Genomic DNA, 13,682 nt, shown 5'->3' on the forward strand with positions numbered 1-13,682 from the left:
GAAAGTGTGGCTGTCTTGTTAAGTGTGATGGTACCAGCATAATGCTGGCAGCAGTGGCTACTCTACTGCATTGCGTTTCTAGAAGAGAGAAGGCAACTGAAGACTCATTCATTGTAGGGGTGTTGACAAAGCCACCCAGGCCCAAGCTTTGTACTGCAATTTGAGTTGCAGAATCAGAATTATTTTTTGCAGAAGCCACCCTTGGCAGCCCAGTAACATCTCTGCAAGCGAGAAGTACGGTGAAGAAAGACTATGAGAATCCTTGGCATCTACCGACATATAACCCTTCTCAGATCAAAATTCTAACTCCTTATAGTCCACGAGCTCACCGAAGCATTCCCAGCAGTGACGGTCCCATCTTTCTTGAAGATGGGAGGGAGCTTTCCCAGCTGTTCTATGGTGGTTTGGGGTCTAGGATGCTCATCCTGTTCCATAGCCTGTTTCCCTTTCTTTGTTTTTACTTCAATTGGCGCCATCTCAGCATTGAAGTAACCAGCATCCTGAGCTGGAATAGCAGAAAGAAATGACAAGAATTATAATTAAACAGCAGCAGGTGACTGATCAGTGCCGGCAAACATGTATTTTCATTTGTAATCAACTTTACACTTGTCTATGTAGGTATTTAGAGACTTTTTTTCAGACTTTATTTATTCTATTTAAATTGATTTTTTTTAAAATTGGGCAAAAGAATGCAAACAAACAGTTTTAATTTTTTACAGTGAAGAGTCACCCAGTTTTAAATTTGAGTGTTTCAGGCTTAAATAGTGATTCTGAAGTTTACAGTTAAATTTGAACAGTACTGAGTGGATATGCACTAGCATTTACATCTCCAATGTACATTCTGTCCTGCTGTTGGTTCTACATCTGTATGGCTTGTCAGAGAGTTCAAAAGTTGCACAGTTCACTGAGACAAGAAGGGAGAAACACGTTGGGCCAGATCTTCAGCTGGTGTATACCAGTGTAGCTTCTTTAAAACTAACGCCAGTTTACACCATCTGAGGACCTAGCCCCTTAACGTCAGCAGTATCAGCGTGGTGCAGAATGTACGTTAAACAATACCCCAGACAATAAAAAGACAACCCTTCAGATTCAACTCCAAGACATTTACATTTGAGGAAGGTCTGAAATAGTCTTATCTGATTTAATCCTAAAGCTACTGTCCCTGTTACTCCTGGGGGAATTCTGTGCCACTGCACAATGCAGAATTAATGTTCTGCGCAGAATTTCATTTTTCCCTGCAGAATTGGTGCCGCCACTAGGGGCCGCTGGACCCAACAGAGCCCAAGCTCTCCAGCTTGCAAATACAGGACACTTGCTGCCCCCCGGGGGGGAGGGGGGAGAAGAGGGGGAGAGAAAAGAGAGAAGAAGGAGGGAGAAAAAGGACTGGAGGGTTCTGGGCAGCTGCGGTTCGTCCTGAAGAAAGGAGGCAGCATTCAGGAAACTCCATACAAGCCTGGGACCCAGCATCAGGCTGTTTCTCTTTCTCTCTCTCTCTGGATTCCTGGGCTTTAGGGGATGTGGGTGTCTGGGCTGGGGGGTGCCCCATGGCTGGGCTCTGGGGGTAAGGGATGCGGATGTCTATACAGTCCCTAACACCTCATTCAGTAAATTAAAAATAAAATCACCTTATAGAGGACTAGTTTGACTACTATGCAAAGAAGATTGGTGTGGATTATGGTATTATAGCTAGAAAAAAACAAAACTTGACTGATCAGGCAAAGTAAGTTATCCTTGAGAATTGGTAGAAATTTTTCCCAAGAAAAGTACATGACCTGGTCACGTACTTATGTCCTATACTGAAAGGCTTCAAAATGAGCCATTTCAGTCTGCTAGGTATACAAATTCTTTTATAAACAAATTTAGAAATACCAATATACCCAGTAGACGGGATATAGAACTGCCTGAGACAGATTTGCCCTCAATATCCTGACAAATCCAGAGGATCCTTTTCATATTTCAGATACATGATACTTGAGTTACACATTTTTTGGATTTTTTGTTTTTAAATTTCTGTACTCTATTGATCCTGCAAAAAGTTATTCATCTGATAAACTTTACTGTCTTAAGTGGCACTTCTCAAATGAGTACAGTTACTTACGTGCATGAGTCCTTACAGATCAGGTCCTAAAATTATTATTATCATCATCATTAGGGCTGTCAAGCGATTAAAACAATTAACTGTGATTAATTGCACGATAAAAAAAATTAATCATGATTAATCATGTGATTAATCGCACTGTTAAACTATAACACAATACCATTTAATTAAATATTTTGGGATATTTTCTACATTTTCAAATATATTGATTTTAATTACACAGAATACAAAGTGTATATAGTGCTCACTTTATTTTTATTACAAATATTTGCACTGTAAAAAACAAAAGAAATAGTATTTTTCAATTTACCTAACACAAGTACTGTAGTGCAATCTCTATCATGAAAGTTGAACTTACAAATGTAGAATTATGTACAAAGAATAACTGCATTCAAAAATAAAACAAAGTCCACTCAGTCCTACTTCTTGTTCAGCCAATCTCTCAAACAAGTTTGTTTACATTTGCAGGAGATAATGCTGTCTGCTTCTTGTTTACAATGTCACCTGAAAGCGAGAACAGGCATTAGCATGGCACTGCTGTAGCCGGCGTCGCAAGGTTAGCGCATCTGGCATGTAAATAAGATTCATATGTCCCTTCATGCTTGAACCAGCATTCCAGAGGACATGCATCCATGCTGATGACGGTTTCTGCTCAATAACGATCCAAAGCAGTGCAGACCGACGTATGTTCGTTTTCATCATCTGAGTCAGATGCCACCAGCAGAAGGTTGATTTTCTTTTTTGGTGGTACAGGTTCTGTAGTTTCCGCATCAGAGTGTTGCTCTTTTAAGACTTCTGAAAGCATGCTCCCTACCTCGTCCCTCTCAGATTTTGGAAGGCACTTCAGATTCTTAAACCTTGGGTTGAGTGCTTTAGCTACGTTTAGAAATCTCACATTAGTACTTTGCGTTTTGTCAAATCTGCAGTGAAAGTGTTCTTAAAAAGAACATGTGCTGGGTCATCATCTGAGACTGCTATAACATGAAATATATAGCAGAATGCAGGTAAAACAGAGCAGGAGATGTACAATTCTCTCCCAAGTAGTTCAGTCACAAATTTAACTAACACATTTTTTTAAATGAGCGTCATCAGTATGGAAGCATGTCCTCTGGAATGGTGGCTGAAGCATGAAGGGGCATATGAATGTTTAGCATATCTAGCATGTAAATACCTTGCAATATGGGCTATAACAGCGCCATGCAAACACCGGTTCTCACTTTCCGGTGACGTTGTAAATAAAAAGCGGGCAGCATTAGCTCCTGTAAATGTAAACAAACTTGTCTGTCTGAGTGATTGGCTGAACAAGGACTGAGTGGACCTGTAGGCTCTAAAGTTTTACACTGTTACATAACTGCACTCAAAAAACAAACAAAAATCTACATTTGTAAGTTGCACTTTCATGATAAAGAGACTGCACTACAGTACTTGTATGAGGTGAATGGAAAAATATTATTTCTTTTGTTTATAATTTTTACAGTGCAAATATTTGTAATAAAAAATAATATAAAAAGTGAGCACTGTACACTTTGTATCCCATCTTGTAATTGAAAACAATATATTTGAAAACGTAGAAAAACATCCAAAAATATTTAATACATTTCAATTGGTAGTCTATTGTTTAACAGTGCGATTAATCGTGATTAATTTTTTTTAATCACCATTAATTTTTTTTTTAGTCAATTGGGTGAGTTTACGGAGATTAATTGACAGCCCTAATTACTATTTTAGAATAGACACATTCCTTGTACAGTCATAACTTCTTCCCCTGGCATTCTTATGGCCTCTGGGAGACAAACTCACTATTTGCAGTACATGTGTGGGCTTTAATAATTTTCCCAAAGACAAACCTCTTTGCACCGAGTGTTTTCAAACCGCTCTCTTTCTCTCATTTATATTCAAAGTAAAATAAGTTTTGTTTGGATGAATAATGGCAATTAATTTTTTAAACTACGGAATCATTTCCAGAAAGTAGTTGCTTTATTGTCTTGTTTTCCTTTTTAAAAAAAAATATGCTGGCCCAGTGGAACAGGAGCACGTGCAGAACGTAACTGAGCTCTTGGGCTTTGTGGGTTCAATCACTGGGAAGAATATTGGCTTCCTTCCTTACAGCAAAGCATTGGTACAGTTACCAGCAATATATCTGTACCACCACCAGCAAATAGGCTATCTTTTCATCAGGCAACACTAAGGGAGCTATTTGGTAACATGGGAGAGATAATAGTACTTTAGGGAAAGATAACGATGCTTTGTATTTCTAAAAGCACTTTCTAACCAAGGATCTAACAGCACTTTATAAATCACTGAGTTATGCCTCACAACACCCCCTGCAAAGTGGGCAATTCTGATTTTACAGATTGAGAAACCGAGGCAAAGGGGATGTTAAGTGCCTTGGCCAAGGTCACAGAGCAGGTCAGTGGCACAGCCAGGACTAGAGATCAGAATTATTTCCTGACTGCCAGTCCTGTGCTTTAACCTCTATGCTCCATGAAAGCACTAATTAAAAACAGGTAATGGGTTTATAGCAGCAGACGGAGGATCATTTGTAACGATGCAAAATCTGCTGAAAAACGAATGTTAACAGGACAGAGTCAACTTAAGATAAATGAAAACAATATAATGTCTACCTGGAAATCTTTGACCTATTGGTGTTACAAGTAGCTACTAAAACAACTAATTGAAAGAGATTACAGGATTAAAAAAGTTTTTCTTCTGTGGACATTTGATAGCATTTTGTGTACACCATCAGTGCAGTCCCAATCATGCAATGGGATCTGCTAGAATAGGCTTGAGAACTTGACTCTAGCAACTTCCATTGGTGTTTCAGAATCATAGTTACTCTCGTTTGTGCAGGTTTTTCCACTCAGGGCTGGTACACACTAGCTCTTACTTCGGTGTAACTTAAATTGCTCAGGCGTATGGAAAAGTCACTCCCCCAGCGACGCAAGTTACACCGACCTAAGTGCAGGCGTGGACAGCGCTATGTCAACGAGAGAAGCTGTCCTGCCGACAAAGCTACCGCCATTCATGGTAGTAGAGTAATTATGCCGACGGGAGAGCATCTGCACTAGCAGCGCTATAGCGATGTAGCTACATCGGTACAGCTGCGCCGCTGTAGTAATTCTAGTGTAGACTAGCCCTCAGCAACAGAGGAATAAGGCACTTTTTAAAAAAAAAAAAAAAAAAAAAGGAAAAAAATGTTAAATTAAACACACAAAAATTGCCAGAGGAACTTGGGGGCAGGTGTACAACCTGAAACTACTTTAAATTGGTGCTTTACAGTTTGACTGGATTTGAAGTTGATGATGTCCATTAAACTTTTAATTCTCAAAGTTTACTGACCAGCTTTCCATCTCTGCTGTGTTTTCATTGCATATCGGTCACAGTCCTCTCTCGAGATGTTATATTTTGCAGCCAGATTTTCAGCTGTAATTGCCATTGGGGTATTAATGTGCTGGTCCGTTAGGCTTGCCCACAAAGAGTCTTCCATCTGACAGAAACATTATTAAAGGGAAAGTCTGATGCAGAATCAATATTACAGTATTAGTACTTCAACAAGATATTCACCAGTGCTTTAGAAGTTATCCTTTAAAAAAAAAAATATCTTGGTCACTAAGTATGTTTTAAAACTTTATCCAAAACAGGTGCATGTGAAAAGTACTGTGTAATTGGCTACAAGAACTATAGCAGAACTGAAGTGACAATGTACACAAAGAAAACTGGTGAGATCAACAATGCCACAGAGCAAAAAGCTTCATGTGCAGTTCTACCATCAAAAGGGATTTGGGAATAATAGCTGTGTGTGTCTTTCAACAATTTCCAATCAAATATTCTCAAGTAAACTGCCAACCCTTCAAATACTCAGCCGGGGCTCGGCTGATATGTCTTCACTGCAGAGTTATCTTGAGTTATCTACACACCAGTTTCATCTCTGGAGTGAGAGTAGCCACACTACAAAACAATACTTCAGTTGCTGTATTCACTTAAGTGTGATTCTCACTCATGTGTGCCATTAAGACTTCTGGGAACACATCTCATAGTTCTTAGGGCTGCACTAATCTGCACTCTATGAATTCTTTATCAGAGAAGTGTGTGAGAACTCATCTGTCCTTTCTGGATCCAAGGAGGGAATCGCGGGAATGCAATGGAAGACTATCAGAAAAGGTTTTCAATTGTGTTCACTATTTTGAAGCAATAGATCAACTAAACTTAATTCTGAAAGTTTAGGAGTTAATGGATGATGTTTAATTCAGTATAGGTATTAAAAAATAGTTCTGGAATAGTTAGAAAGCTGGCAGTCTTAACAAAAGCTTAGCTGGATCAGACTGACTGTTTTGAGAAAACTGTTGTACATTAGATAAAACGCCTCAACATCTGAGTCTGAACCTAATCCACATTAGTTTTGGTTACAAAATTATGGGTCCAGTATTTTCTACTGCTCTGTGAATGAGACTTAATTAAAAAAAAAAAAAAAAAAAAAAAAAAAAATCATCACATTATCAGACCTTGAGATCTGTTCCGAATTTGGTTCCAAATCGAATGTTTCGGACGATGTATGGAGCCTGGCTCATGCTTTCTGATCCACCACAAAGAACCACTTCTGACTCGTTAAGGCAAATTTCCTATTAAAATAATACAGATGCATCATGTGTAGGTTTTATGGTATTTTATTTTCACAGACAACAGCAATTGCTTCAGTAACATACCTTGCCAATTAGAAAACTAGGTGCATAACTTAAGAAATAATTCATGCTTATGCTGTACTAATTTTCTGACAAGAATCTTCAAAAAGGTGACGCCTTACCAGGTGTCACCCACCTTCTGCATGGAGACCTGCTAGGTTTCAAAGTCCTTCAAAGCCTTTCAGCAGGGTCTGTCCCTCTTGTTTAGTCTCATGTCAGTTCCATTACGATCCTCTACAGTACGCTGCCCACTTAATACAATTCTTAAGACTAATGAAACAGCACAATTCTCCGGTCAGTGAGGTACTATTACACCAATTTTATAGAAAGGAGGGTGTGGTGGAGAAAGAGCAAGTGTGAGAGAGAGATCAAAGCCAAAGTTTTCAGAAGTGGCCTCTCAGTTTGGGTGCTTAGCCTGAAACATACTGGACTTAATTTTTCAGAGATGCTGAGCATCGGAAGGTGCCACTGACTTCAGAGTTGTGGGCACGCAGTACTTCTACAAAAATAAAACAAATAAAGTCAGGCCTTATGATTCTTTTGTGGGGTCCCAAAAACACTGGCAGCTGTTGAAAACATGCCCAAGTGACATGCCTAAAAATCACACAGCAAGTGAATGGCACAGCCAGAAACAGAACCAAGGTGTCCTGATTCCTAGTCCCTTGCTCTGACCATCAGGACACACACTGGCTCCTCAAACATTTTGCTACACTGATTTTTAATTGAAGAGGAATATTTTTAAATCTACAGTGGAATCTCAGAGTTACGAACACCAGAGTTACGAACTGACCAGTCAACCACACCTCATTTGGACCTGGAAGTTTGCAATCAGACAGCAGCAGAGACAAGAAAAGAAAATACAGTAAAGTACTGTGTTAAATGTAAACTAGTAAAAAAAAATAATAAAAAAAGATATAACAAGGCAAGGACTTTCTGTGCTTGTTTCATTTAAATCAAGATGGTTAAAAGCAGCATTTTTCTTCTGCATAATAAAATTTCAAAGCTGTATTAAGTCAATGTTCAGTTGTAAACTTTTGGAAGAACCATCATAACGTTTTGTTCAAGTTACAAACAACTTCCGTTCCCAAGGTGTTCGTAACTCTGAGGTTCTACTGTATTACATAGTGAGCAGAGTTGAAACTATTTTTATATTAATTCAGTATAGACTATTATTAGCCAAACATCAAAAAAGTGTATTACCGGGATTGTATTTTAAATTGTGCAGCACCTTTCTGGCAGGGAAGGGAAGCACCTTGTAAAACAATGTTTGTGCAAGTCTTGTAAAAGTAATTGTGGTAGAGGTTTTTTTGTGGTAAATAATGGACACCTTCGTAAAAAACTCCATGAAAGTAAGAAAGTTTGGACGTCACCTTATAATTATAACCTTACTCTCTGCATTCAAACTAATAAATACTCTTGGGTGTGTCTATACTAGAAAGATACATCATGGACCTCAATCAGAATAGATAACCTCAATGTATCTTTCTAGTACAAAGCCAAAAGAGTGTGTTATGACCTGTTTCAAGAATTATAACCTCAACTTTAAAATTTTCTTAATCTTGAGGAATTTGTTTTTGTGGCAGAATTTTTTCAAACTGACATTTATTTTTTAGCTGTATGATTACTCAAGCTTGCATAAAACACTGTTTAATTTTATAAGGTGCCTCTCTTCCTTAAACATCACTCTGCACAAACAAAATAAAATCATGATATGAAATGTTTCATCCTTGGATAAAGGAAGGATAAACTGTCTTGTGTGACCAGTAAAACATAATTTCACTGCTAAAATAGTGGAAGCCAAGGTAGACCGTACCAGCTTCTTGAACTGAGAGGTGTACATCAAGGTAGCTCACCTCAATGTATTTTTCTAGTGCAGAGAAAACCACAGTGGGTACAGTGAAAGGTCCGCTTCTTGACTGTGACAACATGCAAACTGTTACAAAAACAGCTGTTTTTGTTATAGGAATGGAAAGGAGGTGGACTGCTGTTGTTAAAAAAAAAGCGTTACATATATGGTGAACTTCATATGTGAATCCCTATCAGAGCACGCACTGAACAACTGTCTGTCTAATTAGAAACTTTTGGAGAAGAGGCAGATTGTCTAGTGGTTATAAAAAGAGGAAGAGAAGTCAGGAGATCTGAGTGCTATTCACCAGTGCTGTTCCATTAAACATATTGTGACTTGCAAAGTCATTAACTTCTATTTCCATTAGGCTCCCTTGCTTTAAAATGAGGATACTATTATTAAATTGTTTTTGTGAAGTGCTTCGAGATCCTTGGAGGACAGACATTTTAGAAATACAAGTCACTGCTGTCACAGTTCCAGGGTAACTGCACCTTTGACCCCTTTGTAGTATCCCCACTCGGGTATCACGCCTCTAGCCATCACCTCTTTCGTGTTAAAGAACATGTGTTCTTCTCCCTCTTGCCTGGGAATTTAAGCTGCAGTTTCCTCCTTCAATTCACTGTGATCACCTTAAGAAGCTTGAGTTCCGTATTTGCTGTCCTGCTCTATCCCAAGGGCTACGACTGAATTTACCAGTGACCAACCAACCTTCATACAGCAAAGTAGTCATTTGAAACAAAAGCATTACAGAGAAAATGTATCTTGAAAGCAACAAACAGCTTATATGCATGCCTTACCAGGTGTCACCCACCTTCCGCATGGAGACCTGCTAGGTTTCAAACTCCTTCAAAGCCTTTCAGCAGGGTCTGTCCCTCTTGTTTAGTCTCATGTCAGTTCCATTATGATCCTCTACAGTAGGCTGCCCACTTAATACAATTCTTAGTTCTTTGTTTGCTGGGCCTCTTGAACCCAATATTCCTCAGGAGGTGGTACTTTTACCCAATTGTTTACCAGTCTAGGGATTTACATTAGTTACCCCTCAGTGATTTTAGTTCCCGCTAGTTCACTCATGTTAGGTGGACTTCCCCATAGTCATTGCATTGCTTGTCTTGTTTCAAGAAAAAAGTTAACTGTGTCACACCCAACGGGTAACAATACAAGGTGAAAGGGGAAATCGAGTCATTCTCGTTCATAAAAACATATCAGAAGTTTCTCAGTTCTCCACGCTGCTAGCTATTTCAGCTATCCAAGTGGGTACATCAGCAGAAAGTGTGAGAGCTAAAAAATACTCAAACTTCTGAAGCCCAACCTGCTTCTATTGACTCAAGTGGGTGCAGGATCAGGCTCCATGACGAAGAGAACAGAGTGCATCTGCAACACAGCTGAGCTTTATTGAGGTCAGCTGACTTGGGCTCGTGAGGCTAAAAATTGCAGTGTAGACATTTGGGCTTGGGCTGGAGCCTAGACTCTGGGACCCTCCTGCCCCTCGTGAGGTCCTAGAGCTTGGGCTTCACCCCAAGCCTGAACGTCTATACAGCAACTTTACAGCACTGCAGCCTGAGCCCCGTAAGCCTGAGTCAGCTGACCGGGGCCAGCCACAGGTCTTTAAGAGCTGTTTAAGTACCCTTAATTTTGTAAAAGTTGCTGCTTTCTCGTCCCCCATCCCCTTCTCAACTACCCCTAATGAATTTTTTTTTTTTTTTTTTTTACACTAATTACATGAATGTCTTTAGAAGGTTGAACTCTTGTATGCAACACCAGAGCTCCATGGGAAATCCCTATAAATATGGAAAGTTAAGCAAACACATTTGATTTTCAGTTCCAAGGCACTCCAACATTTATTGCAAATGCACCTTTAAATTCCTCCTTAAGAAACATGTTTATTGAGATGCTCACAAGAGATCACTTACTGATAACAGCCGAACACCATCACGGTATTCAGCAGAGAGCCATTCTTCAGCTAATTCAAACCCCCAGCACTTGTTTCAGAACACATCCCCTCTCTCACTACAGCAGTTTGTTAAAAGCTATGAATAATATATCATTGTAGCTCATATACAGAGAACAAGTATTGTACCTGACATCCATTGGCGATGGACTGGAAACCAGAACCACAGAGTCTGTTGACAGTAAGGGCAGGAACCGGGATAGGAACTCCCACACGCAAACCAACATGCCTTGCAATATAAATAGCATCTGAGGAGCTCTGTAAAGTGAAAAAAACAGCAGCATTTGTAAACCGCTAATTTACTTGGACAACAACTGTTTCAATCAGCTCAGAATAGGATACCTAATACCTCAGGTAAATGTTAGTTCTGGAGGACCCGATTCCTTGACAATTATAAGCCACAGGAAGCATTTATATGGTTTCAAGAAATCTCTTCCCAAAGTATCTCCTGAAGGCAGGTTTCTGAACGTATTTCAAAGAGAGATCCTTTCCCACCAGAGCTACACATCAGCCTGAAAATGGTACTGCAGCTGAAAAGTTTCAAGTGAGGTATCGGGGGTAATAGTAACTAATTCCCTCCACTAACTGATGATAACCACACACTCAGTAGGGTGCCTGCTGACAAAAGCACCAAATCCTGATTAGTGACCATCAATAACTTTAACTGGAGTTGCAGGTACTAAGAATGCATCAGAAACAGGCCCAGAAAAAGTGAGTAATGAGAAAAAAAGAGCATCTATGTTCAGCAAGAAGGTAAATGTATTGATTTATATTTGCTTTGTGTGAGAGTAAAGACAACTGATAGGATTTTTTAAAAAGCCCTAACCCATTTGTATAGTAAAATCTCATTTCCTAAGGAGGTTTTTAAATATGAGTGAGTTACCAGCCATTGCCCCACTGCTGTTTGATGATCAAAACACCTGTACATAGACTAGTAACATTTAGGGCCAAACCCACAATAACTTCCATCAGAACAAAGAGATCTATTAGTGCAGGGGTCGGCAACCTTTGGCACCCAGCCCGTCAGGGTAAAGCTGCTGGCGGGCTGGGCCGGTTTGTTTATGTGGAGCGTCCGCAGGCATGGAGCCCCTCAGCTCCCACTGGCTACGGTTTGCCGTTCCCAGCCAATGGGAGCTGTGGGAAGCAGTGGCTAGCATGGCCACATTTTGATTCAAGACAGACATTTGTCTCTTGTGGGGAAAAAAGAAAGCTTGATTTTGGCAAGACTACCATTACCACTGTGATTTTATTAGCATGGCACTGTTCTTTGTATAAAAAACAGCCTGAAATTTGGATGCACTGATTTATCTATGATTCTATCTAGACCATGCTTATAAAATGGGATGAAACCAAACAAAACTGTTCAGCTGCTAACTGTAGAGGACAAAACACGAGTATCAAAGGGTAAAATGTATATATGGTTGGCAGTTATTAATGGGAGAAGAACAAAGCAAAGTTTATTTATACTTCATGACCATTCTCTGGTCTCGGCACTCTTGGAAAAAACAGTCACTGGCCAGGCACAATATTTTTAACACTGAGGGTAATTAACTACTGGAACAAATTACCCACGGTTGTGATGCATTCTCCATCACTGGCAATTTTACAATCAAGATTGGACGTTTTTCCTAAAAGACATGCTCTAAGAATTTTTTCAAAGAACTTCTATGTTATAAAGGAGGTTAGAGACTTATACAGGAGACTAGACAGTTGTTCCTTCTGTCCCTGGAATCTATAGGTTGAAGATGAAAAAGATCCTAATAATGCTTAGTCAGCCTGTCCAAAACAAAGCTAGTGACCTAGCATGTGGGTAAGTACAGACTACTGCATTGTAAGCAATTGTGCCTTGAGACGGTAAGCTCTTTGGGGCAAGGGCTTGTTTGTTGTTTCATCGACCCATCCAGGCCACTAACTTGCCTGGTGCAATCTATAAGATATTACATTTATTTTGCATTTCTTTAGAGAATTTCTAGGGTTCTCAGGTATTATAAGCCCCAATCAGTTACATGGTCTCCAGCAAAACAGCAATGAACTAAAACCCAAAGAAAACAATGTTTGTTCAGTTCTAACTCTGAAGTCATGGACTACTAAGAAGAGCAGTATACCTAGGGGCTTGAAATTCAATGAGAATACAAACTGTTTTTTTAATCAGATTGTATTTCACAGAAAGACGGGTTTACCCAGTTTAAATTATCCTGGTCCCAACAAGGTCAATGGAAGCATGGTCAGCCCCTTAAACATAAAAGAGAATCACTTTATTATTAATACTTTGGATTTCCAGCCCCTTGATTTATTTTTTGGCTCATTCAACAACAACCAATTGAACAACAGATGCAGTTATATGTAGAAATGCATTAGGGAAAGGTGTTCAGCAAGTAACTAGGTAGCAGCAATTATTCCCTCCTACCAACCTGCATGACATTACCGACAATGACACTGTCAATGATCTCAGGGGAGACTTTGCCAGCAGACAGTGCAGCGCGTGTAGCACATTCAGTCAGATCAGTGGCTGTGAAGTCCTTGAGCAGACCTCCATAAGTCCCAAAAGGTGTTCGCTTGGCTGAAACAATGAACACACCTAGAACACAAACAAGAAAAATCCATAGGTTTAAATTAGGAAGAGGATGGACAAGATTCATTTGATTTTCTTGAGTGAGATATGGATCAAATCTGTGAGGAAGAGAATGGACATTGAATAAAGAGATGTTTCAGGTAAATAGCAGAGGTGGATTACATCAGTGGTTCTCAACTTTTTTCCATTTGTGGACGCCTAAAAATTTCAAATGGAGATGCAGATGCCATGGGTCCGAGGACCTCACCCAGAGGGTCAGTAAGATTATCAGTAACGGTATAGTGCTGTAAATTTACATTGGGCTTTATAAACAAAGAAAATATGGTCCCTCCCTAACCTGAGCACCTTACAATCCAAGATACACCAGACACAGCCTGGAAAAATATTTTAGAGAAGGAGGCATGTGTGAAATGAATAGTCAGGAGGAGAAGCTAAGAAGGATTCCATGAATAAGTGTTTTTTAAAGAGGAATTTAGAGGAAAATAAGGGAGCTTGAATGTGCAATAGACAGAAATTGTCATATCAGATCAGTCCAGTGC

At 39.5% G+C, this 13,682-nt stretch overlaps 1 protein-coding gene across 1 annotated transcript in view; it reads right to left on the reverse strand.

Moving 5' to 3' along the window:
* The window catches only part of ACAA2 (acetyl-CoA acyltransferase 2), a 36,861-nt gene that overhangs the window by 8,536 nt on the left and 14,643 nt on the right, over window positions 1-13,682 (reverse strand). The window contains exons 2-6 of the mRNA XM_065406279.1: window positions 12,983-13,149; window positions 10,701-10,829; window positions 6,601-6,717; window positions 5,438-5,585; window positions 330-505 (exon numbers count right to left, since the gene is read on the reverse strand). Coding sequence (XP_065262351.1) covers window positions 330-505; window positions 5,438-5,585; window positions 6,601-6,717; window positions 10,701-10,829; window positions 12,983-13,149 — 737 coding nt within the window. The remainder of the gene's footprint in view (window positions 1-329; window positions 506-5,437; window positions 5,586-6,600; window positions 6,718-10,700; window positions 10,830-12,982; window positions 13,150-13,682) is intronic.

The sequence above is a fragment of the Emys orbicularis genome, chromosome 6 (assembly GCF_028017835.1).
Source record: "Emys orbicularis isolate rEmyOrb1 chromosome 6, rEmyOrb1.hap1, whole genome shotgun sequence".
NCBI classification, from domain to species: Eukaryota; Metazoa; Chordata; order Testudines; family Emydidae; genus Emys; species Emys orbicularis.